Source organism: Macrosteles quadrilineatus, unplaced genomic scaffold (genome assembly GCF_028750875.1).
Source record: "Macrosteles quadrilineatus isolate MER2022 unplaced genomic scaffold, UCM_ALF_1.0 Scaffold_3__2_contigs__length_128488019, whole genome shotgun sequence".
In the NCBI taxonomy this organism is placed as follows: domain Eukaryota; kingdom Metazoa; phylum Arthropoda; class Insecta; order Hemiptera; family Cicadellidae; genus Macrosteles; species Macrosteles quadrilineatus.
In genome coordinates, this window is record NW_026542596.1 from 101,551,440 (window position 1) to 101,565,921 (window position 14,482).

At 35.8% G+C, this 14,482-nt stretch overlaps 1 protein-coding gene across 1 annotated transcript in view; it reads left to right on the plus strand.

Moving 5' to 3' along the window:
• LOC128989418 (WW domain-containing oxidoreductase) overlaps positions 1-12,544 on the plus strand; it is a 17,684-nt gene extending 5,140 nt beyond the window's left edge. The window contains exons 3-7 of the mRNA XM_054411308.1: positions 2,453-2,580; positions 4,967-5,211; positions 7,116-7,301; positions 9,563-9,821; positions 10,548-12,544. Coding sequence (XP_054267283.1) covers positions 2,453-2,580; positions 4,967-5,211; positions 7,116-7,301; positions 9,563-9,821; positions 10,548-10,760 — 1,031 coding nt within the window. The 3' untranslated portion in view covers positions 10,761-12,544. The remainder of the gene's footprint in view (positions 1-2,452; positions 2,581-4,966; positions 5,212-7,115; positions 7,302-9,562; positions 9,822-10,547) is intronic.
• The last annotated feature ends 1,938 nt before the right edge of the window (positions 12,545-14,482 follow it).

Below are 14,482 nucleotides of genomic sequence, written 5' to 3' on the forward strand. Positions count from 1 at the left end.
AATTGCTAATTGAACAAAAGCGTGCTATTAAAGTCATAGCAAATGTTGACATGAGGACTCACAGTAAGCCATTGTTTAGAAAATTCAACATACTCACTGTACCAGCAATGTGTATTTTTGAATGTCTGTTGTTTATTAAAAGAAATGTGCATTGCATACAAATAAAAATGTTCATAACTATTTCACTAGAAACTGTAACTCACTTAGAATTTCCCAGTGTAATTTAAAAATTACTCTGAATTGTTTTGTTGAAATGGGGAAAACAACTGTATAACTCTCTACCCTATCATTATAAATGTTTAGAATTTAACTGTTTTAAGAGGAACGTTAAGCACCTTTTGATTAGTATTAGTCCATATGACATAAATGAGTTTTCCTTAATGTTAATGACCATGTATAGTATAACTAAAATGTCTGTGATTATCTGTGGACTGTTTTATAGTTATACTAGCTGTACCCGCGGGCTTTGCCCCGTTTAACTTCATATGTGAGCTCGTTCACATGGCTCAATCACGCAGGGCCTGATTAAGGCTCTAGTCGCCAGTAGGCTGACGTTTTTTCGCGCCCCCCCCTCCTCCCTACCACTAGCCCTCCTCTCTGCCACCACTTTCAAAATTTCAAAGTATGAATACTATAATTCTGCATTCAAAAATTAAAAATTACCAAAGGCATTATACTACTATTCAGTTTATTTAAAAACAAAAGAAAGCTGATCATAAATTAATGCATGGTTTGATTAGGAACTTTTTAAAACTGCAAATCTTTCGACTTTGAGATAATATTTTAAATTCAAGAGCTAAACAATATGACATAGTCATAAGCACTATTAATTCTGGTCGAGTATAGATACAGAAGGACATTGTTTAAACTAAGTTCACAGTACAAACCTTATAAAGCTTCGTTTGCACTAGGGCGGCAAGGCACGGACGGGCAGCGTCACGCAATCTTTTAACATTGAACATATGGTGGAAAATGCCGGCAGTCCCAGGGACGCCGGCAACGGGCAACCTGCAATTTTTCGCCTTATGTTCAATGTTAAACAAATGCTGCACTAGTGCGAACGAGGCTTAAAATAGTAACAAATCGGTTGTTCAAGGAATGTAAAACTTTTTGATTTAAAATAATGTATTTATTTTACAGTTTATTTAACATATGATTGTATTAAATCAAAAGTAGACCTAACCTTAAAATATCAAAAACCAAACAATAATATACGTACTTTCTAAATTAACTGTTAATTACCTAGGCCTAAAACAATTTTATTAGGGTCTTTAGATGGGGCCTTTACGCCCCCAGTCCCAACTTTAAGTCTTAGCTGTCTGGCGCCCCCCCTAAAACACTTGGCTGACTGGCGCCCTAGGCTCCAGCCTAATTAGCCTAATGGGTAATCAGGCCCTGCAATCACGTCCAGGTTGAAGTTCGTTCGCTACGCTCACTCACCTTTAGGTTGGAGCTCGTTCGCTGCGCTCACACGTCCTGGTTGAAGTTCATTCGCTACGCTCACTCACCTTTACGGTTGGAGCTCGTTCGCTGCGCTCACTTGCCTTCAGGTTAGCTCGTTCGCTACGCTACCTCGCCTCCAGGTTGAAGTTCGTTTCGCTACGCTCACTCACCTTTTGGTTTCAAATTAGCTGTTGTCAAATATTTAAAAAAATAATAGTGCTGCACTCTGTTGGTAATCCTTGTAACTTTAATGCTATTTAACATCATAGAACAGAACCAACTTGTTTAATTGAAACAGCTGTTATGATTCATTAATTCCATTTAAATATGAGTTCTCATTAGGTTAACATGGAAACTCCAGAGCCACTGGGGCGGAGCCCGAGAGTCCGATCAGAATAAAAACCACTTAGTTTTCCTATTTAATGCCTAAATAATCAGTGTACCAAATTTCAGCCTCCTAGGTAAGCGGGAAGTGGGAGAATTAGTGATGAGTGAGTGAGTCAGTCAGTCAGTCAGTGAGGGCTTTGCCTTTAATATATATAGATTTATACTAGTTGACACTGCTATAAATTGTAAAATGTTCTGGCAATAAAGATTTGATTTGATTTATCCAGCTGATCATAATGTAAACAAATAATGATAACACGGAAACTTCAAAAAACAGTGGTGCAGAGCCCAGGGGACTTTTTCAACATCTAAGACCTTAAATCGGTTGAGAAACCACGGAGGAGTTCTGCTCGACAAAAACCGTGCTTGCCTATTTCATATATAGAAATAGATATCCATAAACAAGCAAACTACAACTCAATAAATTTAAGATAGGAATTAAAATTTCTGTTTTTTGGAACCTTGATTAGTCACCATTAGACATAAAATAGTACCGTAAGATAAATTAAATGGAAACATTTTGATCAGAGATGCAACTGTAAATAATCTATCCATCCTGTCACCTTTCATTTGAGCTAACCACCAGTTCTGCTACAGACAGCCTAACTCCTTTTTATTGTAGGCTACACCAGACTGAGAGAAAATTTGACCCCCCCCTTACCCATCCCCCCCAACTTCCATGGTTCTGACTTGTGGTTGGGAAGTCAAGGCCTTGCACAGTCACAGTGGTGTAGTTGGACATTTTCCAATGTGAGAACATCAGTGCCTCAGTGGTGTCAAAATGTGTCAATGGGGAAACATTCCCCTTTGTTGCAGAAAAAACAGGGGCCCGCCTATCAATGGTTGGATAAGACTTTTGGAAAAAAGCAGATTGAGAGTAGAAACGTTGTTCCATACGTGCTCAACCCACTACACCACAGGCCAGGCCCACTTTTATAAACGGGCAGGTGGGTGCCCCTCAACCACCGCCTGTCCGCACTAGGAAAAAATGGGGACACTGCTTTTGGGTTTGCCCAGGGCTCCACTGACCCTTAAACGCGGCCCTGCCACAGGCTTTATACTACCAGATTTTTTTTCATTTTATAATGACAGCATAGTATATTACACTAGACGTCTGATTCACTCATGGAGTTTTTTAACAACATCTGGGTGTTAAAGAAAAAAAATAGTACTGGCGTGGGAGTGTTTTATTTGGATATAGACAAGGTGAAACACCAGAACAGACCTTAGTATCTATGACTGTGGAAGTAATCAGGTGGATGGCGATCAGATGTTTTTTTGAATTTATGTGGTACTAGTGTACTGTTGCTCGAATTCGAGCAATTGCAAAGTATTACTGGAGTTATTTCAAAACGAATAACAGTCATTTTTTTAATGAGTTTATTGAGTCAACTCAAAGATGACCGGTGTGTAACTAAGACCATGTTTATCTTCGTTATTGATTAACTTAAAGCATATCCCGGCCAGTTTCTCTCCTTCTCTCAAATGCCTCGCTGTACAGAGCAAACAACAGGTCATTGATAGAGGGCCAATTGAGAACGAAAAGTCGTTTTTTGGGTAGTGTTAGGGCGCATTTGTAACCTAATAGTTGAGATTAACAGGGTCAGGTGCTGACTGTGATGAGTTAAACCTATACAGCGCCACTGTTCTGTAGCTGCAGTCGTTATCACGCATTACGCCTCCTTTCTATGCTTCGTTGTTGTCGCGTCGGAGGCATTTAAAAGAAAAAAACAACAACAATAAACAAATTATAGCTACACTCAAAACAACGATAAAATGCACAAATTTAAGGTACCAATTGTTACAATCATGCTAACACGATCCGTCATAGCGACACACAAAACAACGATAAATACACAAAATTTAAGATACTGTACAACCATACTAACACGATCCGTCTCGGGGTTATGTTACACCAAACTCAAATAGTAAATAAATGTACTACATGCGTTTCATTGAATTGAAAAATAAAATAACAGCAATTTATCATTATACAGCTGATCAAAATGTAAACAATTATGTTCTTCATAAGTATAACATGGGAATTTTCAAAGCCACTGGGGCAGAGCCCAAGGGACTTTTTCAAAAATGTAAGGCCAGTTTGCAAATCTACGTGACACGCTCTTTCCAATGAGACGTCAATGGATAAAATCGGTTAAGAAATGGCGGAGGAGTTCAACCAACAAAGTTTCATGCAGCGTTAATTCCCAGATTCAAGAACAAAATAATTAATTAGGTATGTTGTTTACCTTTTGATTGCCAGGTTCTTGATGAAATAATAATGTTAAGCTCTATGTACATTTTGCCACAAGTGTGGTATCCTCAGGAGCTGTGTCTGGTTTCTTCTAACATCACTATCACTTAGTCACTAAAAACGCACTTTGTTTATTAGCAATTTTGGGAGAGATGATGGAAGATAGAGACAAAGGGTTTTATCTCTTTTCAGTTTCAGCCACAATGCTTGAAATATATTTGTCTGGGTAGCCTAGTGGTAATAGTTACATTTTTATTTGTGTATCTATACCATTAGCATTTTTGAACGATTTTTCTAAGGGAACAGTCCAAAACCTTGTTACTATCTAACGTTGGTCTTTAGTTGGATGGCATCATTTGATAGGCAATGACAAATAACATGCGTATAAAGAAACTGTCTGGCTTAGAAGTTAGAATCCAACCAGTGGCCTTCAGATTTGAAGGCCAGCACAATAACCCCTTGGTTAATATATAGGGTGAATAGAAAGTCAAGATCCCCCTTACTCCCATATAATATTTTTCTTAGTGAATATACAGAGATTTCCTTTTGGTGGTCGTTCAACTTAGCAAAAAGTTCACTTAAAAATTAGGTGTCATTTGAAGTGGGTTTACATTTAAAAGTTTTGAGCTGTCCCCAAAATCCCCCATTTTAGCACTCAAAAGTTTTCATATCTAAAAATGAAACTTTTCTCTAAGTTTGCACGACCGCCATAAGGATATCTCTGCATATTTACAGAGGTCTTGAAAGGCCTTGACTTTTTATTCACCCTTATACTTGCCTTCAAATCTGAAGGTGTCATTTGTTAGATAGTTACAAGACCAGATTTTGAAAAAAAATGCAGGTGGCCTGAAAACACAAAGTCTATAAACCAAGGCTACGTAGAAAGTAATTACAAAATTGAATAATGTATCGTATGAAACAGGTTACGAGACATCACGAGCGTTGGCCAGGCACGGTTGTCACGTTGTGTTGGCATGTCGATCAGTAGCGCGAGCGGAAGAGGCAATCAAACGTATCAGAGCAGAGAGACCCCAGGCTCTGTGCACAGCTGTGCCACTGGACCTGCGCTCTCTACGAAGTGTCAAGGAGTTTGTAAATACACTCAGAGGAGATCCACGGTTCAACAGGTACTGTTGTCACCTGATATAAAACTATACTTTGAGTGAAAAGCTTACGATTCCCTCACCTGACATATGAAATTATCTCTCACCACTAAGCATTAACAAGTATTTTTGTATGTATTGTAGCACAAAAAATATTTGTTATTGTTTTATCATCTGTTAAAAATGTCAACAACTAAAGTAAACACTAACTTAAATTTGAAGGCATAACCTAAAAAATTCTATGAGTTTAGTAATGAAGAAAATAATTATTCTTTTTAGTGTAGCAAAAGTAACGTTCAAAACACGAGTGAAAGTGGGTCTATAGTCTCCATCATTTAAAGTGTTTGATAAATTCTACACTTCAAACATGGTCTCAAATATGTAATGAATTACTTTCTACTCTTGTTATGAAATATACTATTAAATTGAAGGCATAACCTAAAAAAATGCTGGCGTTCTGTAATGTCCCTAACTGTAATAACGAAGTATCCAAAATCTGTTTTAATTAAGAAAATAATATTAGTCTTTGTGGTGTAGCGAAAAGTAACGTTTAAAACACTTTCACACACGAGTGAAAGTCGACAAGTAAAGCTTGATAAAGCTTGCACTTCAAACATGGTCTCAAGCTCAAGTATGTAATGACTCACTTTCTACTCTTGTTATGATATACTATTTTGTTCAATGTGATTCTTAAGCCTGGTTTACACGGGTCGAGTATGTCAGACGAGTTATTCGGCCCAGTTACTAGGCCCAGTTGTTGATTTGTTCAACTCGCCCGGTACTTGACTAGACTGTCTACACGCATTTCTAAAATTCCTATTTAGAACAATGACAGTGTAAGTAGGCACAGAGAAGTAATTTTTATAATTTCTCTGTGTTCTGTGGTGTAGGGTATTCCGTATACCTTAGCTTTCGTGTTAAATGTTGTTTGAGTTTAAAATGGGACTTTCAAGAGTTTAATGTTGAATTTATAAATTAATTAAATCACTGAATTAGATTCGAATTAAAACTAAATCATCCATTTAATTCAGGCAGGGTTGCTTAAAAGTTTTTTTTTAATACAATAGACCAAAGTGGAAGGTGATATTCTAAAAGAATAAGATTTGTTACAAATTACTATACCGGTACTGCATTTCTTTAAAATAAAACATATAGGCAACCAAAAGTAGAACTGTAGATATTAAGTTGTACAACAATTTTGAAAACTGAATTTTATAAGAGTGAGTAGATTTACGAACAGCAAGACAATGCAACACAGGGCCAACTGTTCAACTGAACCATTTAGTATTGAGGGTGATTAGGCATACACTACTGAACTAACCCCAAAAATACTGAACGTTGTGATCGACTCTTTGTCAGCGACCACAAAATAACAAAAAAATTTTTTCTGTGGTCGCTGGACTCATGAGAGCAGTAAACAGATGTTTTGCGGGCAAATCGTGGTGGTGGGGGTAGCTACTGGGCCGAGCAACTCGGTTTTCAACTAAATCACTCGACTCGCTCTCAACTGACCTCTTTTTATCAACTCGCCCGTTGCTCGACTCGCCTGCATGTCTACACCAAGCGAGTTAAAGAGCGAGTGGCAACTCGCACACTGACTCGCCCGCCGTACTCGACCCGTGTAAACCAAGCTTTATAGTCTGTGTATAAGTGTTTAAAGATCAAGAAATGTTTACTCACAATAGCTCTATCCAAACTCCAAACACTTTGAAAGCCTGAGGAACAGAACCACAGTCGATATTAATTCAGTACTGTAATAGGTTTATAGTCATGCTACATGAATCAATAATTTCTATCATTTCAGCAAATTTTGACCAGTGGCTTTCCATCAGTTAAGATTTAAAGACAGACAGGTACCATAATTTATAATTGTCAGTATCAACTTTTTTGTCTTTTTAACCCTTATAAATACATACTTGGTTCTACAGAGGTGTCGACATTCTGATCCTGAATGCAGGAGTGTTTGCTCTGCCCCATTCCTTGACTGAGGATGGTTTAGAAACAACATTCCAAGTCAACTATCTCAGTCAGTTCTACCTTGTGTTGCTCCTGGAAGAAATGCTCGCCAAAGCGGCTCCATCCAGAGTGGTCTTTGTCTCATCAGAATCTCATCGGTGAGTTTTATTTTGTTTTGGAAATTAAATGTAACACTCAGAAACGTTATGAGGAACAGTCGATAGCTAGATTTGTGGCAAATTAACTCTGAATAAATGCTACTGTAATAATACAAGGGCTATCCAAGGAGGGAAGCTCGATGGAGACCTCAATTTACATACAACCCTCGCATGTGATACTTTAAATCAACAGGTGATCTGTTTGATGAGATTGGATTGCTTTAAATCATTTGATAAATTTTGCAGTTGTTTCATAGCATCATGAATCTAATATGAAACAAAATTGTAAATACCGTTAATGCTAATCTCAATTGGTTTTTGTTGTTTTCAACAAATCAAATATCCTAATGATTTAAAGCCCTCTGCTGTAGGACCTTCAGTTTCTAGAAGTCAAAGAGTACATGTGTCACAGTGGTGTAGTTGTACATTTTGCATTTCAGGAACGCTAACTATGAGTCTCGGAAAAACACAGGTTGCATATTATTTACAGTATAGGATTTTTGGAGAAACACAGTGGGAATGCCATTCCTAACCATTCCCAATCCCAATCCACTACACCACTGGTCTCGAACAAAGATACCGTAATCTAAAAGCTACACTTTTACCTCTGGATTAAGTTGTTACAAATAAAATACCCCCGCCGCAGCAAACTTGCAGACTAAGCGAATTTCCATTTGACTGATTGGATTTACACAGAAATGTCTACTTAAAAATATAACATTTATTCTTGATTTAAATAGAATTAGTTTAACAAGTACTTAGGTTTGCTGCATCAGGGAAAACTGTTTTTTTTTTATAAAATGTGAATAGTTAGTAAGAAATAAAAACATTTTCCAAATTTGATCAAAATATGTTCACAAACAAGCAAACTACAACAGTTTACTTATTCTCCATAAGAATAACATGGGAATTTTAAATTTACAATTTTTTGGAATTTTCTCCGTAACCATTAGGCACATAATAACGCTTCAATATACTAAATTATTTGTTTTTTTAAGCTCTACAAAATGGTTTGGAAAGAAATTGCAAAATTTTATGTTTTTTGGGTCAAAAATGGGAAAAACCTATTTTTACCCCATAAAACCCCCCGTAAACCCCCGTTCCCATGGTCCGACCATGCTGGATCGCGAACTCGTTCGAATAAACGTACGTTTACACGTTTGTACAAAATTTCATCAAAATCGGATCATTTTTGCTCGAGTTATCGTGCTGACGGACACATATATATATATATATGAATTTGAACGGATGGTGTTTTTGGCCTTTAGGGACCTGAAAACAAAAAAAAAATCGGTCCCGCGTCCAGGTCTTACCATGAGTACTACGGTAATAGCTTATTCCCTATATGGGAAATTCGCTAAAAGTACAAAAGTACCTAATGAACTATCAAAAGATCTGGGTTTTTGTCAGGCAACCACTGGTTGTGAACCTACAGGTTCATTATTAATCTGAATACCAAGTTAATAGGAATAATTAAGTTAACAGGTAATAATTGTGTTTCAATTCGATAATTTAATTTGACTCATTTGTTGCTGAATGTCTCTATTATTTGTCAATATATACATTATATTTGTGCTTGTATACATGTTTTTTATCATTTTCGATGAAATGGCGACCATACAAAGTAGGTATTTAAGCCAAGTATGAATGGAGATGAGTGTAGGATGAGTGGCGCGATCTTGTAGTCTTGTTAGTGACTAAGGCCGACATTCTTTAGACACAGCTGTTAATTAATAACCCATACATCTAATGGCAACTAAGGGACCTACAGTTTATAGTGGAATCCGAACCACATTTTTTTGCCTTGGTATATACGAATTGGTCTAATTATCAGGATAGCACTGCGGGTAGACGTAGTACTCACTCGTGCGGACGTTAATCCACACCAGGGAGTATCGCATCCACAGTGCATACCTATAAATATCCACAATTCGTGACCTCCTAGAAGCTGGATTACAGGACAACGACACCCGTCCCAGTCAATAATTAAGTTAACTGGTAATGATTGTGTTTCAATTCGCTACTTTAATTTAACTCAATTGTTACTAAATGTCTGTATTCTTTGTCCGAATATTTGTGATTGTATACATGTTTATACTACTCTTCACAACACCAGTGATGAAGATAATCGTTTCTCTTAACCACAATTCTGCTTGGTTATGAACTTGTAGCTTCCAACGGAAAAGTGGATCTCTCGACAGTTCAAAAAGTATTTTCAAAATGATGATCTAAGATTTTGACGCTATTCAGCGTTTTTTCAGTTTCAGTACGATGAATGCCAGCAACATATCCAAAGAGTGGTTGAGCCCCGGCCCGGAGCAGTTCTGGAGTATGATGGCGTACAATGACAGCAAGCTGTGTGGTGTGGTTGCAGCCCGGGAACTGGCCCGGCGCTGGGTCACCCGGGACATTTGTGTGTTTAGTTGTCACCCGGGCAACATGGTCAGCTCTGATCTGTCCCGCCACTGGTGTCTGTATAGACTACTCTTTACACTGGTTCGACCCTTCACAAAGTCACTGGTAGGTTGTCTAACAAAAATATACTGATTGACTATGTATTTGAAAACTAAAATCCACTCAAAAATGTCTGTGTTATTAACTTACAAACTTTGGTTACAATAAAAGTTTGACTTACAAAAGTAACAAGATCAGAGACTTTATCAGTGACTTATTCCCAAATGTTTACAGGTGAAAGTTTTCTTTAAATCTTTCTTTACATTTTTGGTTTATAAGTCGTGGACTTAAATGTTTGACTTAAAACAGTAACAGGATCAGAGATTTTATCAGTGACTTATTCCCAAATGTTTACCGTGAAAGTTTTCTTTAAGTCAAGATATTTTTGGTTTATAAGTGTTGTGAACACAAAAGTTTGACTTAAAATAGTTACAAGATCAGAGACATTATCAGTGACTTATTCCCAAATGTTTATACCGTGAAAGTTTTCTTTAAATCAAGATATTTTTGGTTTATAAGTCACACAAAAGATTGAACCATCGAAAGCTAATACAAAAATTAATAATTATTGGATACATTCGTGTGCAGTACTACTGTTCAATAATAATAATAATAGATAATAGCCATAAAATCTCTAAATACCAAACAATGCTAGACAAATAGTTTGTAACTTGTTTCTGAGTAGACAGAGTAACACATGCGTGATCCACATGCAAGTGGCTTTTTATCCATTCAAAGTACAAACCAAACAGATCTGAATGAGTACACAAACTGAAACATGATATTTGACAGGAGCAGGCAGCCAGTACACAGGTGTATTGCGCCTCTGCCACTGAGCTCAGCGACGTCAGTGGTTTGTACTTCAACAACTGTTGTCGCTGTGAGCCCAGCAAGTCCGCACAGGATCCTCAACTTGCCTCAAAACTGTGGAACGTCTCACTCGACCTGATCGCCTCACATTTCTCCTCCCTCGACATTCCAGACAAGTACCGTCATAAACGTTAACGTGTAAAAGTAGGAATTTACTGCAAAGGCCCTGTCTTATGTTTGAGTTAGAAATTATTTTCTTTTATGTACATACTTTATGTGTGATTAAGATTGTGATATGTATGTCTGGTACAGGTGTGTTGACATGAAAGTGCTTTTAAAAAGATTTTGCTTTTTTCTAAAATATGCAGTAAATTTTTGTTATCCTTCATTCTGCTGTATTTACATCATTAGTAGGAATTTACTGCAAAGGCCCTGTCTTATGTTTGAGTTAGAAATTATTTTCTTTTATGTACATACTTTATGTGTGATTAAGATTGTGATATGTATGTCTGGTACAGGTGTGTTGACATGAAAGTGCTTTTAAAAAGATTTTGCTTTTTTCTAAAATATGCAGTAAATTTTTGTTATCCTTCATTCTGCTGTATTTACATCATTAGTAGGAATTTACTGCAAAGGCCCTGTCTTATGTTTGAGTTAGAAATTATTTTCTTTTATGTACATACTTTATGTGTGATTAAGATTGTGATATGTATGTCTGGTTCAGGTGTGTTGACATGAAAGTGCTTTTAAAAAGATTTTGCTTTTTTCTAAAATATGCAGTAAATTTTTGTTATCCTTCATTCTGCTGTATTGAGTATATAAATTCAGAAAAAAAATAAAAGAAATACAATGTGTTATACTATATTAGTAGTATTGTCTTTATGAGCTTCAATTGTTCTGTGTTGTAATTTCAAAAGAAACATTTTGAATTCAATGTTGTCATGTTGCCACCCTGCAAGGTGGCTTAGAGTGGGGAGTTGGCTTGAGTGGCTTGAGGGACCTCTTTCTTTAAAAATGGAGATAAAGATAAGAACAGCAGAACTCCTTAATTGGCACAAACCTTTTTTGATTCTGAGTGAAATGGGTGTTAATCTCTTTTGATGAGTGAGTTTTTCATAGTTTCTGTAGTTTTTCCAAGCTTTTTTCTAAATAAGCAGTAACTGGTTATTTTTATGGTAAATAATAAATGCTTTAAACTACTGTACCTATTCTAGTCTTCAGACAACCAAAAAACCATTGGAGGATTTAGGATTTTGGGGGCGCATGGTAGAGAAAAATTCTTTAAAAGGTAAGTGGAGAGAGTTGTAATAATCTCTCGGGCCCATAGCGCATCACATGCAAACTGCTGGCCTGGGTTGAATCCGTTTTAAAGTTGGTTTAGTAATAATCTAATAGTATACAAAATAAAATACCCTTTTTAATTATACTGGACAGAGCTAACCTTTAATGTCTTTGATAGATTTCCTAACAACATTTCCCTAAAAATCCAGTAAAAGCTGGAATTTTAGGAATAGGGAAGTTCGAAACGAACAAAATGATTTCTGGACCAATACAACAGGGAACTTTGGGTTTCACTGAAAAAAGAACTTAATAGCTGACTCAAAATCCTAGCATTGAACTTATTGAATTTTAGATCAGAAAAATGGGAGCAAACAGAATTTACAATTTGAAATTATGAAAAAAAAATCAAATTAAAGTAATTAGCCTATTTTTGGGGGTTTCAATTGGCTTCAAATGTGCCAAAAGTCAATAAAAGAGCAGATGCTCAATCTCTTTAGAAGAAATAGATTGAAAATTGAGGTCACTAAACATACGGATGATATATGGTTCTGGGTTGCATGAAGAAAATTAAATATTAATATTATTTGGTTTGTTTTATAACTTTTTTTGGGTGTGTTTGATGAGTGTAAAGATTACACAACAGATTTCAATGACTGGAGTTGAAAAAAGTGAATGCTGCACAAGTAGCACTTTAACAAGTTCTCTCCAATAATTGTTATACCGAGTTATTAAGTTTTAGAAAACTCCAACATGTACCACCCATGGTACACGGACCCCCAAAACTCTTATGTGCGCCACCGGTGGATACCGTATCTATGGTGATTGTATGCAACAAAACGGCATTTATCAGTCTTTGTGAGTGTTTTTACTATGTATTCGTGTTTGTAGAAGCCACATGAAACATGTCCACAGGTGGTACATGAACCAAATTCAGGCTACCTACATTTATGAAAACACAAAGTTACAAAAAAATTAATTTTTATTTATAAAAAAAGTCTTTAAATTTCAAAAACTGAACTAAAAAGTCTGCCTTAGGCTACTGCTCGTAAGTTTATGGAATTTACTTTTCTTGAACAAATTATTATCTTATTTTGTTCCTGAAACTGTACAAGTAGTCTACAGTTTATAAGCAATTATATCTAATTATTCCTGTAAACACACTTTCGTTGTTTTTTAAGTCTATGGCAACTTGTACACAAATTTACTTTTGACTGAAATTTCATTTGTGCGTCACCGGTGGCCATTTCAGAGCGGACATTTTAACCATAAACTTAAGTAAGATCAATAGTTATTTGTGTAACCAGTGGGCAAAAAGAGAAATGTAAAAAAAAAGAAAAAAAAATATATGCGGTAAAAGTAGATGCAGCAATTAGCAACTTTCTGTGCTGTAATCAATGCAAGGAAGACCACTTTGTCAAGGTGATTGTAGGACAACTATATTTATCTCAATTTTATTTTATGAAATATGTTTACATCAATTTATTTGGCTATTATTTCAGTAATTAAATGTTATCGGTTTGTAATAAAAACCTTTTTTTGTTATCTATAAAATGTGTTTTGTTTCATATTGTTTTAACTATTGAACCCGATCAACCATTTCTGAGGAAGGCTTGTTCTTCCAGTAGGTACTGACCATTTAAATTACATCTAATCTTGCTCTTTTTTACAATATATTTCTCATTAATACATTGTGTGGCTTTTCAGCCAATCACCAGGGTTAAAGTTGAATTGACTTAACTTATATGAAAGTAAAATATTCTGATCCTACCGATGATCACAGCTATGTTTGTGATTTCTAAACTGTTTCCATAACAAGTAAGCTGTAAGAGATGATTTCAATTGTGTACGAAGATTCTTAATTTCTAGAATATTTACTGTCATAAAAAAAGTTAAATATGTATGATTAAATAAATACTTTTGTAATTATATAAGCTGATTTACTTTCCAAACGTTTATTTCTCTTCTTACATTAGTAAATTGTATTAATTGTATTGTACCAACATGCCCATTGGGATTTTGCATCTTATTACAGCAAAGGACAGATTCACTGTTTGTTGTCAGTCACATTGTTCATGTTATCCTCAGGATATATAAGTCTGATGTAGGGTCGAAGTTGAACAATAGCATTGCAGTAGGTTGTCGCCCCCATGATGATCTGGAAATTTATTGATTAAGTAGGACAGATGCATAAAGTACTTGGTACTACTGTACAACTTTTTGTATTCTTCAAACTTTGAACAAGATAAGCATAGTAGAGTGCTCAATAAAATCTGAGTTGACTGGTAACTGACTCAGAGACCAAAATACTCAAGGGATAGCAAAAATAACCCCACTTTAGCAAGCCTGCAGACTAAGCGAATTTCCATTTACCTGGCTGGATTTTCACTAAAACATTCCCTTTAAAATGACAATTTTATTTAACATTAATTTTAATGAGTATACTAATACTTAGGTTCGCTGCTACAGGGAAGATAAAAAGGTGTGTTTTTTAATTGAAATTTTGATAGCTTAGTATGAAATAGAAAAATTTGCCAAAATCAATTAAAATATATCCATAAACAAGAAAATTAAAGCAGTTTATTTTTGCTCCATAAGAATAATTTGGGAATTTTAACTAACGCTTTTATAGAATTTTC